General features: G+C 42.1%; 1 protein-coding gene across 6 annotated transcripts in view; it reads right to left on the bottom strand.

Annotated features, from left to right (window-relative positions):
- Positions 1 to 12,470, bottom strand: part of FEZ2 (fasciculation and elongation protein zeta 2) — a 38,799-nt gene extending 26,329 nt beyond the window's left edge. For 4 of the 6 annotated variants that reach the window (XR_011504103.1, XR_011504104.1, XM_070512259.1 and 1 more), the window contains exons 1-3: positions 12,165 to 12,469; positions 7,748 to 7,856; positions 1,294 to 1,410 (exon numbers count right to left, since the gene is read on the bottom strand). Coding sequence is in view for 4 of the 6 variants with exons in the window: in XM_070512259.1 (XP_070368360.1) it covers positions 1,294 to 1,410; positions 7,748 to 7,856; positions 12,165 to 12,418 (480 nt within the window). In the remaining 2 variants the exon portion in view is untranslated. Of the gene's footprint in view, positions 1 to 1,293; positions 1,411 to 7,747; positions 7,857 to 12,164 lie in introns of all 6 variants that reach the window. The other 2 variants (XM_014832844.3, XM_044772233.2) reach the window with 1 other exon arrangement.
- Positions 12,471 to 13,282: the final 812 nt, after the last annotated feature.

Genomic DNA, 13,282 nt, shown 5'->3' with positions numbered 1-13,282 from the left:
AAAAGAGAAAAAAAAAAGCTGCACAAAAGCAGGAAAGTTTCAGAAACATATTTGCCTTTTAAACAACGATCTACTGTCATATGCAATGTTGCTCAAATCTTACAACAGTGTCTTGTCCTGTTACAGATTCCAAAAGTTGAGAAGTAGATAGAACTCAGCAAAAATTTTAAAGAAAGCCAGAAAAATTACTCAACAGTTAGAAAAAAAAGACCTAAGAGTTTTTTAAAAAAACTATCAGAAAAAATACAATAACAAGAATCAGCAAGCTTAACATATAACACTTGTATGGAGGAAAAATAAAAATAAACCTGAACGAGATGGGGATTATGTTAATTAGTACAATTTTCCAAAATAGGCACTGTAAAATGAGACACTGAAGAAGGCTACAGAATCCATTTCTCTAAGTCTTAAAAACAGAGACAGCTTATGGTTTTCAGGCAGATTGCTGGGGAGACAATGATTTCTTGGGGTCACGTCTTTTTATCTCCAAGCCCTCTCACCTACTATCTTGCTTTTTAAGCACCGCTCTTTCCGTGCCTACAAGAATCCAACCACAAACATGACTAAGGAGCATCAAAATGCCACATTTTTAATGTACTCCTCCTGACCTTGCCATAATATATTCTTTACTGGCCTTGTCCTTCCAGCCTAAAAATATAGTGTGATAGAATTCACGGTCTGAGTAGCCACATAACATTTTATTTCAGGAAGAAGTTCTTGCATCACATTTTGACAATACAACAGAAGTGGGAAGAGTATTCAGAAAATGAGAAAGCTGATTCAACTGGTTTTAAGCGAATACAGGGTTGGCATTATTAGAGCATTCCATAGGAATAATGCTCACTTCTTTCTAGGGTACACAATATGTGGTTCTAATAAGTGCTAATGACTTTTACATAGGCTTCAGAGAAACCAGATAATTTCTGCACAGATACATTATAGTTTGCACATGGCTGGCTAAATCCAAACAAAGAAAAAAAAAACCACAATATTTTTTCGGATTTCAGAGTAAGCAATAACCCTCCCTTAGTAACTTGCTGTCCTGTTTTAACAATGCTTATTTTGGAAAACTACCTATATTGGAAAATCTTCCCAACTACCATAATCCCATCTGCTTCAGATTACAAATGCTTTCTTCTTTTCTCAGTGGAGGAGTAACTATTAGCTTATATAACCAGAAAATACAGGAAAAGTCAGTAAATTTCAATAACCCATCACTTATTGCCAAAATAGGAAATCATTTTGCAGCTCGAGGTTCCCCTTTCCTTTCGTTGCTGAATTTCTCTGTCATACCTGATCTGCAGTGAAGAGGGGCTCATCATTCACGCAGGAGACGATGATGGAATGCATATCCAGCTGTTCTCTCAGCTCCTCATCGTCTGATGTATCAAACAGCAAACTGTCACTTATCTAAAAACAAAAATACCCGCTGTTAAAAGCAGGACATTCTGATCAAAACAACGTTGAAGTGTCCCGGTAAAGAAGACAGCAGAGGTAAAGAAGTCATCTGCAGAGAATTTCCCTCCAAAGGGAGAAATCATCACAACTGCCCTGTTCTAGGCAGTGTGTGAAATGCTTTACATATTCATCTCAAACAAAAATGAGAGGAAGAATAAATATGAACTTGCTGAGGTGCTGCAGGCAGCACCTATTGCCCGATACAGATACACACTTAGCTGCTGTTTCTATGGGGAAAGAGCGCTGTAAAAGCTGACTGATAAATATTAAAATATATGGCATTTGCTCAAAGTGGTAGGGAATTTTAGCAAATAGAGGGCGGAGATGGGCAGAGTTGGCAGCAAATATTATTTAGTTAACAATCTAATAGTAAGATTGGCATATGTTAAAATTCCAGAGAAAACATAAAAGTTAGTTACTTGCAAACTAACTTCTAACATTCAGAGTGAAAGTAATGAACTCCCTGGCAGACAGGAAACGTCCATGACAGTCACACATAGCCCTTCCAGTTGAACATCTCTTCTTCTGAAAGGAGAAGATCTCTGGGTTCCAAACACATCTTTAAACCTAACTGTGCTGGAGATTTTCCATTTGCCTCACCTCCATTTTCCCCCCTGCTCTGTGCCCCAGGAGGCTGACCTCTATGGACTACATCAAAGGATGGCTTTGACTCCTGGCTTCCAGCTGGGTTAAACACCACTGGTAGGCACTAGCCGGAGACTGGAAGGTGGGAGGATGAGGACCGGGCACTTATTCTGCTGTCTCCTCCCTGCCAGCCCGCCAAAGGCTACAGCTCCTGCCAAGCAGACCTCTCCCCGACAGCTACTCTCTCCTGGTTCTGCTAATTTCTCCCTCTCCTTACCTCTTCACGCCCAGGGGTGCGAGTACGGCTTGCTGTTGCCAGCCCTGGGGTATCACACCATGCCTCGCTGGGTGTCCTTTAACCCTGCCCACATCCATAGACACAGCCCCTTTAATAATGACTTAGAGTTAGGGACTAGTACTAATTATAAAAGCCTTATCTAGAAAACTCAGCAGATTAAAATGGACAAGTGATCATCAATCTATCATCCATCTAATGTGACATGACACGTTCATGTGACATGTTCAGATGATGAACAGAACTGAAATTAGAACACTACTCTTCAGGAAGGAGGGGCACACAGTGAGTTCCCAAAGAACAAATGGGCAAAAAGGAAGCAGGTAAAAGCAACTGTGTATTTCTATTAGACAGAATATAATTTAAAAAATAATATTTCACCTGGGAAAATTATTCTATCAATGCAGAGGATATATATAAAACTGAGGATACACTTGAGTATTGTAGGTCCCTATTGCCAACCTAGCTCCTCATACAGGAACATCCGAAGTTTAATGGTGAACACAGCCCACAGAATGAAAACCTGCAGGGGAGAAGTGCGGAGGAACCACTGGCGTGTTCCCTTTCCTCACATTAGGCTGGGAGAGCAGCCACATCAGCACTCTAGGGTCTACCTGCTACCACATAATGCAACTCCATGTTGCGCCACAGGAATGACGCAGCTCCTAATGCTAGTTCTCACTGCACCATTAGCCTAGGAAAGGCCTGGCCGCGGCCTTCAGCATGGCATCATGAAATTCCAGAAGACTGAGAAAAAAAGAACCTAAAAGCTTCCAGAGAGAAAAAACCATCACATTAAAAGGATCAGGAATCAAAATGTCATCTGAACCCTCTCAGAGAGCGACAATAGAAGCTAGAAAACAATCACTGTAATTTTCATGTTTCGATAAATTCCACCATAGAATCCTACATCCAGCTAAACTCACAATTAGAGGGAAGCTTAGAATAAAGACATTTTCAGACATTCAAGTTCTCCAAGTATTTACCTCTCATGCACCCTTTCTCAGAAAGCTACTGTAGAATATGCTCCATTAAAACCAGGAGGAAAACCAAAAAGGAAGTAGATGTGCGATCTAATACAAAAAAGAGGGGAAGGGAATTGTTGTAATGACAGTAAAGTGAAGATCCCAGAATGATGGCTGTGAGGCTAAACTAGAGTAACCAGTTCAGACTAGAATTGTTACTGACTGCAGAGGAAATCAAGAAAAGCATGAGAGAGACTAAGAGATTATCTAGTGTATTTCACTTACTAAAATGAGTTTTACAGCTCTACTGAGGCTGAATCAGTGAGTTAATGATAACCTAAATAAACCACAAAGAAACGGTTATTATTGCCCTAAGAAAAAACAAAAAATTACATGAGGAAGTTTAATCATAATGTACTAAAACGGGTCAACTGTGAACATTTGGTCAATATAAATGATGAAGCTTAATCAAATATTTTGATGTAATTATATTGAGAAGATGGGGAAAGGAAAGTTTCTTGAGGGTTAGTGTTGGGAGTTGGAGGGCGGGCTATGAGAGAGCTAAACCCTCATCCTCGGGGTAGAAAGCAAATGGATAAAGTCTAACATTAAAAAAATAAAATCAAGGGGCTGGCCCCGTGGCCGAGTGGTTAAGTTCGCGCGCTCCACTGCAGGCGGCCCAGTGTTTCATTGGTTCGAATCCTGGGCGCGGACATGGCACTGCTCATCAGACCACGCTGAGGCAGCGTCCCACATGCCACAATTAGAAGGACCCACAACGAAATATACAACTATGTACCGGGGGGCTTTGGGGAGAAAAAGGAGAAAAATAAAATCTTAAAAAAAAAATAAAATAAAATAAAATCAAGTAAAATGATATGAGCATGTCATTTGTTAGAAGAAACAGTTGAAGTACTCGAAAGTGGCTGCCTCTGATAAGTGGAAATCAAGGATGGGGTAAGCAGGGCAGAGGCTGCTTTTTCACGTGAAGTCCTATTGTTCTAGTCTACTTTTTAAACTATGACAGTTATCCTTTTAATAAGAAAGGAGAAAGGTCAACACATTAGGCTGTTGATAAGAGAGGATGTTGACTTCAAGATTGAGTGGAGATGCTAAGTGCCACAATATGATCCTAAGGGGGTATGGACGATGTGGAGTAACCAAACAATTACCTTCACTGATCCTTAAATTTCAACACCCCCAGAAACACTGCTCTATGTTGTAACTTGAGGACCATACTTTCATTTTTTCTCTTATAAACAAGCAAAAGTTTTAATTGTAAAATTACTCCTAAGGAAGACGTTATTATCTTCCTCCTGTTTCTACTCTTGAAGATATGAATGTGCATAAACTAAGTCCCTGTCCTTCAAGAAATGCTCATGGTGGGTGGATGAAGATGGCACCCGAGATGTTCCTAAGATAAAACGATTTAGAAGCATTCTACCAAATAAGCATGATCAAGAATGGCACTGGATTTAGAATAGGTTTACAGCTATTAACAAACGTGAGTGATACCACTAAACCATTAGAACAAATTTCCATAACAACAGAACTAATGATCCCAGATCATCTTTCCAGGGAAACAGCCAAGCCCATTCCCCACAGAGATGGCATATGCTAAGGGCTGGAATCTCTTTCGGCCTTTGAAAACTAACCTTGGCTGTCATGGGTATAATTATTCATTCTCCCATTCGGCATCAATGTGCCTCCTTGTTGCCAAGCATTCCCATCACTCCTTCCTGTGCCAGGGTTAGATATGGAGCTCATGGTGTTGTTGCCCTGTATGAAACTGAAGCTGCCTCAAATGGAAAAAATGTACCTACGCAAGAATTTGGAATGTACGAGTTGTCTCACTCTAGAAAAGCCTCATCAAATTTAGAACTATGCCATTTTAAACATCAGTGAAAGAAAAATTAAGAACTGAAATCTAGCAAACTGTGGTTTTCCTGAATGTTTAGCAAAAGAAATTTCTTCTCCCTTTATCAAGAAAAAAATTTCTTATAGACCTTAGTTTACAATTGGGATAATCTAAAGAATGCTTCCAAAAGGTAAATTTTGCACAGTTCAGTTATAGGAATAGAGCACACAGCTGGCAATGATAAATAAAATAATTTTCCCAGGTAAAAGAAAATGTAATTACGTGCTATCTAATAGAGTAACATGGCTGCTTCTTACAGACTTCCGTGTTGCCCTTTTGTTCTGCAGGTGCAACTCCTGCCTGAGGAACAGAGTTCTAATTTCCACTGTATTCATCACCAGGGTCGTCACGTCAAGAGACAGATGACAGATGGATGATCACTTGTCCACTTTAACCTGCTGAGTTTTCCAAGTTGGGTTTTACAGTGAGTAGTAGGACTAAACTCCCAGCCATTACTAGTCACTGCCCTTGGCTATACCATTACTCTGGAATTGAAAATACAAGATAGTATACGTTTAATTCAATGAAACTGGATGAGAGTGTCCCGATTGTGCTGCTAATGTGCTTCCCTTTCGAACTATGAAAGGATCTCTTCTGTGCTATTTTTTAATATGTCAAACAAAAAATTACTCATTGGCTATTGTGGATTCAGCACTATGATAAATAATACAGAAAATACTTCTTTAAAAAAAGAATTGTTCATCATGGTCTCTGATGTTATAGTCTCACTGGCAAGATCATTCATTCATTCATTCAACGAACACTAGTCTTAGTACTCAGTATGTACCAGGCAGAGTGGTAGTTACTAAAATGACAAATATAGAGATACCTACCAGGAAGTCACAATCTGATGACAGACCCAGAAACATATGATTAATAAGAGAACACAATAGTGATTGAGACATGGACAAAGCGCTGTGGGGACTAGCACCTAGCAGACAATGGGGCTACATTCTGTGGGACAGATAAGTCCTTTAAGATTTTCACACCAAGAGTGTAACCGATTCCCACAGAGAGGAGTGTGTTTTCCTTCTGTGCAGGGATTTAGGCCATGGCTAAATGACCATCTGTCAGAGATGCTGTAGATGGCGATTCCTCCCAAGTGAGAGGTCGGATTAAGTGTCCTTTAAAGTCCCTTCCAACTCTAAAATTGTATAATTCCATGAGATCAGCAAAGGCTAAAACGGTAATAGGAAGCTTCAGGGAGGAAGGGAAACTTGAACTAAGCCCAAAATGATAGCTAAGATCTAAATAAACAGAAGACAGGACGTATGATATCTTGTTTTACTCCTTTTCACTAAATGTATGTGAGGTAGTCTGCAGAACAGCTTAACAGGGTTAACTGGAACAAACAGTAAGAATTCTATACCTAGTAGAACACTGGGAAATACAGTCAGAATTCTGTATTTTATTAGCATATAACAGGCAGCAGGCTTTTCTGAATCACATATTTAAGAAAACTATTTTCACAAAACATTAACAATACTATTTAAAACACTGAGAACCCAGGGCCAGACCCGTGGCCTAGTGGTTAAGTTTTGCAAACTCCACTTCAGTGGCCTGGGTTCAGTTCCAGGGCATAGAACTATTACTTGTCAGCAGACATGCTGTGGGGGCAACCCAATACAAAACAGAGGAAGACTGGCACAGATGCTAGCTCAGTGCGAATCTTCCTCAAGAAAAAGAAAAAAAAGAAAGGAAAATTTAAATTAAAAAGAAAAATACTGAGAGCCCTACTGCATTAGACTCTCAATAATTACACAAATACACTTAGTGAAATAGAGAGCATGCCAAAAGATCTGGCATCAGTTTACATTGCTATTTGATAAGGAACTTAAATAGTCAGGCCCTGAAACTTACATAATTTGGCTACGTTTCTCATCAGCTTTAAATAAACGTGACACTGTGATTTTCCACTTAAAGCAATTCTTCCCTTTTCTGTCCCCCTTGCTGTCCTATCAGCTGTGCTCACACTTCTTACTCAAGCCATCTTCACTTGACAATACCAAGGCAGCCACAGCAGCCTCAAACAGCGAGCCAAGAACACATTAAGAAGCCAAGAACTGAAATGTCGTTTAAAGGTTCCCCAATATTCACAGGAATACATGGTCTTTGGAAAACATGTCATAACCAGCAGTTAGTGAACTCATCAGAAAGTTAACTCTATGTTGATATTCCAGTACCCTCGATATATTAAATCAAAGGCTAAGATGCTCACTGAGTGTTCTCAGCATATCAAAACTGTGTTATTGAAGCTGGAAAAAATGCTGATCATTGGTGTTCATACATAGGTGATGGAAATTTAGCGAAACATACAAAAGTGACTGTGCGCTGCGGAAGAACTGGAGGAAAGTGCTAGTAAGTTGTCAGTAGCAGAGCCAAGATAGCAATACAGGGCCACTGCAACTGCTATAAGCGTGGAAACTGGAGGCAACTCAATGAATTTGTGTTAAACAGAAATGCTACTTTCTAGTTTCATTATCAGAATCAGTTATTCAGAAACTATTGGTTCGATTCCTAACTTACCCCTTTTTCTGAGAGGTTCAGAGTAAGCAAATGCAGGGTTCTGGTATGTGAAGACTTCCAGTCTACAGGCATTACATTTCCATAATTATCTGTCAGGGCATTCCAAATCCTTCAAAAGAAGAGAAGTACAATCAATGCAAGGGAACATTCTATACATCTTTTATTAAACAAATTTCCAGTACTAGAGGGAAAAAAGAAAGAACAAAAGAAAATCAAAGCAAAAAAATAAAACGCCCATTGTTTCTCAGAAAAACGTCAACAAAGTAGAGCCTCCCTAATAAGACTAAATGAAAATCATATAATCGGGCTGACAAGACGTCCTGAGGGAAGACGAAGTGAAATAGAAAACTCCCCCAAAGTCAACAGTTAACACTTCTACTGTACTACGTGCCAGGCACTGTTGTAAGCAATTTACATATCTTAACTTATGTAATCCTCAAAAAACAATGTTATGGAGAACCGTTATTATTCCCATTTTACAGATGAGCAAACTAAAGCACAGGGAGCTTAAGTAATGTTTCCGGAGCCACACAGCTAGTAAATGCCCCGTGCCTGACACTCATTTTTCTTCTACAACTTCCAAACATATGGACCATCTCAGGCAGTGAATAGTGTCTCTCTAACCGAAAGTTTGTTACTCTTTCAGGAGAAAGGATTCAGGCCCAATGTGAGACCAGAGTTTGCTATCTAATTTGTAATATAGTAGGCTAAGGACTAAAATAAAATGAAAAGGGAAAGAAAGGGAGTTCACAATAAAATGCACACAGGTTATATCCAATGCGGTTACCCTACCTTAGCACCAAACAGCATTTTGGGGAAGCAATAGGACACGACTAAAATTCAGGGAACACAGACCCTCATCTCCATTCTTCCTCAAACAATGAGTCTTTGGCCATGTCCTTTAACCTCTCTAGGGATTAGCTGCCATTCTATAAAATGAGAGGCTTGGACAAGAATAACAGACATTCCTTCCAGCTCTATTACTCTAAGCATTAATTCAAACGAGCTGTATTGAGGAGAGTCCCAAACCACACCAGATAAGGACAGCAAACTCCAATTCCATGACCAAAATTCGGGGTTTGGTACCAAGTAATAATCAGCATAAAAAAACATGGTATTATGTGGAAAAAAAGAGTTCAGAAATAAAAAAGAGATGAAATTTAACTGGAGTAAGTAAAGTTAAACACTATACATATAAGCTACTTAGTGCCCAGAGATACATACGTAGATATCATAAAGGAAAAAACTCTAAAACTTATAACAGGTATCTAAGTAAATAAGCTATTAAATAACTGGGTGAGTTTTTTTCCAAGAGTGTAAGCCACTAGTATACAAAAACAAGACTGCTAGGGGCACAAAAATAAGAATGCAAGCTTAAAAATAGAGAAGTAACACATTAGATTTAATGAATAGGGATTTGGTGCTAAAGAGAAGCAATGTGACAACTGCCAAAAACAGAAAATCCCAAAATGATGCTTGGCTTTGGAACGCACATCAGCCTCAATAAAAACGTGAACCCAAAAGCTCTAGACAACTGGCTCGTTTACCCAGCAAATCTCCCAAACGCATGGTTCATTCCTATTCTCCTCTCTGCTGGAATCATAATCTCCCTGCTGCCAACGTGCTTGAATTGGAGGCAAAAGCTCGGGACTGCTAAACGTGCTGGGTTTCTGGCCCACAGCTTCCTGGACGAAAGACTTTGCAACACTGAGCCACTGACGATACACCTAACCCTGGTCAGCAACTCCGACAGGATATTCTAGGACATGAAGACAGTCCAGAGTTTTGGGGTTTATTTTGTCTGCTTGTCTGCTCCTTCTTAAATGAGGCTGTGATAAAAGAACAAGTGGAGGGGAATACTTCACCTAGAAGAAGCGACTGTGGGTGAATTTGATCTTCCAAGAAAGTGAAGGACAATTAACAGTACTCTGTCTCCACCAAAGTCAGAACAATTGTAGGTGGAAGGACAGAGGGCTGCCTTAAGTGAGAGATTTCTAGAATTCTCCAGTCAAGACAGGAATTACCTTCATCCTTATCTTAATAAAGCATTATAACCAGTCATAAAAAACAACCGGCAAGCAGCTCTATTCCAAGGAGGTCAAAGTCCCACTGACATTGAATGCTGCACCAGACCCTTCCAAAGAAAACCTTAGCAGAAAATACAATCCATATTTAACCAAAACTAAACCTGGGGCTCAGAGAAGTCAAACAAAGTACCCTAAGGCAAGACACTATCTCTGTAAGAGAATTCTCAGTTCTCTCTTGCAAAAGGAGCAGGGATAGACTCAAGCAATGGAGAGCAGATTTACAGGGGACAATGAGAGTGGTGGCCAGCCCCAGGCCCTGAAAAGAGAGAAAGAGATTTATCATGCATTCTCAAATCAAGCAACATGTATTACCACCAACAAAGAATCTATTAAAAACCATTATCAAGAGTAACAAAATATTCTTTTTTAAGTTTTACATCAACCTAAGCTTTAAGCAAATGCTAAAAATAGACTACTTTCCAGACAGAAAAAAAAACAGGGAATCTTAACTATATGTGTACAAACCACTAATTTGTTATGAGAAGTGACTCGGTAAACGCAAATACACAATTTTAAAATCCAGAATAAGTCCTGAGTCCCAGTGATTCAGAGCATATGAGTCTACATATATAAACGATCTTCTCTTTGGGAACAGACTTTCAAAAGGGGCATCTGTTGCCATTGACTGCATGCATATCTGTGTGCATAAAAACCAACCATAAACTCTTCCCTCTATACCTGGGCAGCACACTGTACAGAGGCACCAATGAAAAGATATGGTCTCCAAGCTAGCTGGGCCCTCACCACTGCTCAGCCATTCCCAACTCCCTCTTCTCAAGCTTCCTACCTTATTCTGATAAATCTCCTGATTCGCAGAGGAAAAGAGACCATCAGGCTGGAAGCCCCCTCTCAATGCCCATGGATCCACTCAAGAACTCTTCCCTAATCTCTAATCTCTCCCATCCCTACCCATGTCCTTAGTGTTTACTCCATTAATTTCACCCTCAGCCTCTCCAGGGCTTCGTCTCCTGTTACACCACATGCTCAGCTTCCCTCACTCTCACCATTTCTTTTACCGTGTTTTGAGATAAAACGTGGTACATAATTACAACCCTTATTTAACCAAACTACAGTTGGGGTTCAGGGTGGTTAAATAAAGTGCCCCAAGGAACTCTGCCCCTCTCTCCCCCAAGCTCTTATCCATCCCTGTGCATCTCCTATGATTGTACTTAGATGACGCCGTAGAAGACAGTCAGGGAACTGGTTTCAGGACCACTGAGGATACCAAAATCAGCAGATGCTCAAGTCCCTCAGATAAAATGGTCTGATATTTGCATATAACCTACTCATATTCTCCTGTATACTTTAAATCATCTCTAGATTACTTAAAATACCTAATACAATGTAAATGCTATGTAAATAGTTGTTACAGTGTATTGTTTAGGGAATCATGACAAGAAAAAAATGTCTGTACATGTTCAGTGCAGGCACAGTACCACCTTAGGCCTTCCCTTGATTTGAATCCTCGATACGGAACCCCCGAATATGGAGGGCCAACTGTAATTACGTGTTTAGGCATAACCAGAGCCTTTCCTTTTTGCCTATGTGGGGGCCTGCACTCTACCTGGGCTCTCAGATGGACCCAACAAATTCTTGTGGCATAAATGCTGCTTCAACGTTGATACCTTTGCACGTGCTATATTCTCGAGCTAGAATGCTACAACTTGCTTCACCTGCCAAGGAAACTCCCACTCATCCATCAGCATCCAGTTTTCACATTTCTTTCTGTAAGAAGTCTTTCCTGACTCTCCCACACAGCCCTTTTAAATCTCCTATATTTTGCCCGTATATCCATTAGAGTCACCTGTCACACTCATACAAATATCTGTTTACAAATGTAGCTCCCATCCTAGGTTGCGCCCCACTTGAAAGGGACAATGTCCCATCATCTTGGTATTTCTGGTGCGAAGGAGCCTCTGGCACTTAACGGGCGCTTAATAAATGCCAGGTCAATGAATGAATGGCTACACACGTGCCCGAAGAGGTACTGTCTCTACCGGCTTTGTACAAGGAAATTCTCCTCTACACCAAACATGGCTTGGTTTCTAGGGAGCAGGAGGAGTGAACTGCCGGAGGTTTAACGAGTCGGGGGGAGGGGGCCGGGGAGCCGGGATTTAAATCGCCCAGCGCGCGGAGGCCGAAAGCCCGGGGGAGCGGTGGGGCCGCGGGGAGGGGCGGGCTCCCCGCTCGCTGGAGGCGGAAGGAGGGCGCGGGGAGGAGCCAGCGGCCGGAGTCCCGCCGAGACTGCGGACCGAGGGCCGGCCGGCGGGGCGAGAGCAGGACGAGGGCAGGGGAGGCTCCCGCCCGCTCCCGGCCGGGCCCGCACTCACTCGTCCCCCTGCAGGAGGCTGCACTCGGTGATGGGCCGCACGGCCGCCCTTGGGGGCTCGGCGCCCGGCCCCGAGGGGCGGAAACACAGGCTCAGCTTCTCCTCCAAGCTGCAGGCCAGCGCCGGGAAGCCGTCGCCTCCCCCGCCCGGCCCTGCCCCGGCCTCGGGGCTCGCGTTACAGTTCTCCTGGTCCTGGAGGCTCCGGGCCGGCTCCTGGAACTCATAGAAATCCTGCCAGTCCCCGTCCGCCGCCATCGCCGCCCTGTGCTGTCGCGCGCCCCGCCCAGGCCGGCCCCGCCCCGCCGGAGGCCCCTCCCCCTGCGCCCCGCCCCGCCCAGGCCGGCCCCGCCCCTCCCTCGGGCGCCCGCGCGGACCTGTCCTGAGCCGCGCAGCGTGGGGGTCTTCTCTGTCCTCGAGTCTTCTCGGAGTTGACCGCGGGTCTCCCTAGAAAGCAAAACCTAAACTGCATTGAGTCACTTTGTCTATTTTCTGTCATTCAGAAATAGCTTCCTTCAGCTTCCCTCGCTGGGAACCTGGTCGAAATGTGGCGAAAATAAAGGGCTTCTTTAAACTGGCGACCTAGGGTCAGGTGATACCCGAAGTTATTTCCCCGGGATAACCTGCTCTTTTTGTAACTTTCCGACCAAAATAGCAACCAGAGTCGCTTGGAAACGCTTAAGTGGTACCGAAATTCATTCCGCAAATATTTTATGTCTCCCACGTGCAAAGCATGTGCTAGACCCTGTGAAACGTACAAAGATGAATACTTAAGTGAGTTACTATTTGCAAAGCACTTTTAGAACAGTGCCTTACAATAAGTACTTTATGTGTGTGTTATATAATTAACGCATAGCTGCTCCCTAAGAGGGGCTTACAATGTAGTTGGAGTGATAAGACTCAGGGGAAATCGTTTATACCATATAAAAAGTAAGCGTGATTAGAGAACAGTTACTATTTAACGGGTATAGAGGTTCAGTTTTGTAAGTGAAAAGAGTTCTGGAGATGGATGGTGATGATGGTTGCACAATAAAATGAAGGTACTTAATCCCACTGAGCAGTACACTTACAAATGGTTAAGATGGTAATTCTATGTTGTGTGATTTACCACAATAAAAAAAA

Source organism: Equus asinus, chromosome 6 (genome assembly GCF_041296235.1).
Source record: "Equus asinus isolate D_3611 breed Donkey chromosome 6, EquAss-T2T_v2, whole genome shotgun sequence".
NCBI lineage: Eukaryota > Metazoa > Chordata > Mammalia > Perissodactyla > Equidae > Equus > Equus asinus.
Note: the sequence above shows the minus strand (reverse complement) of the source record. Positions and strands in the feature narration are given on the sequence as shown.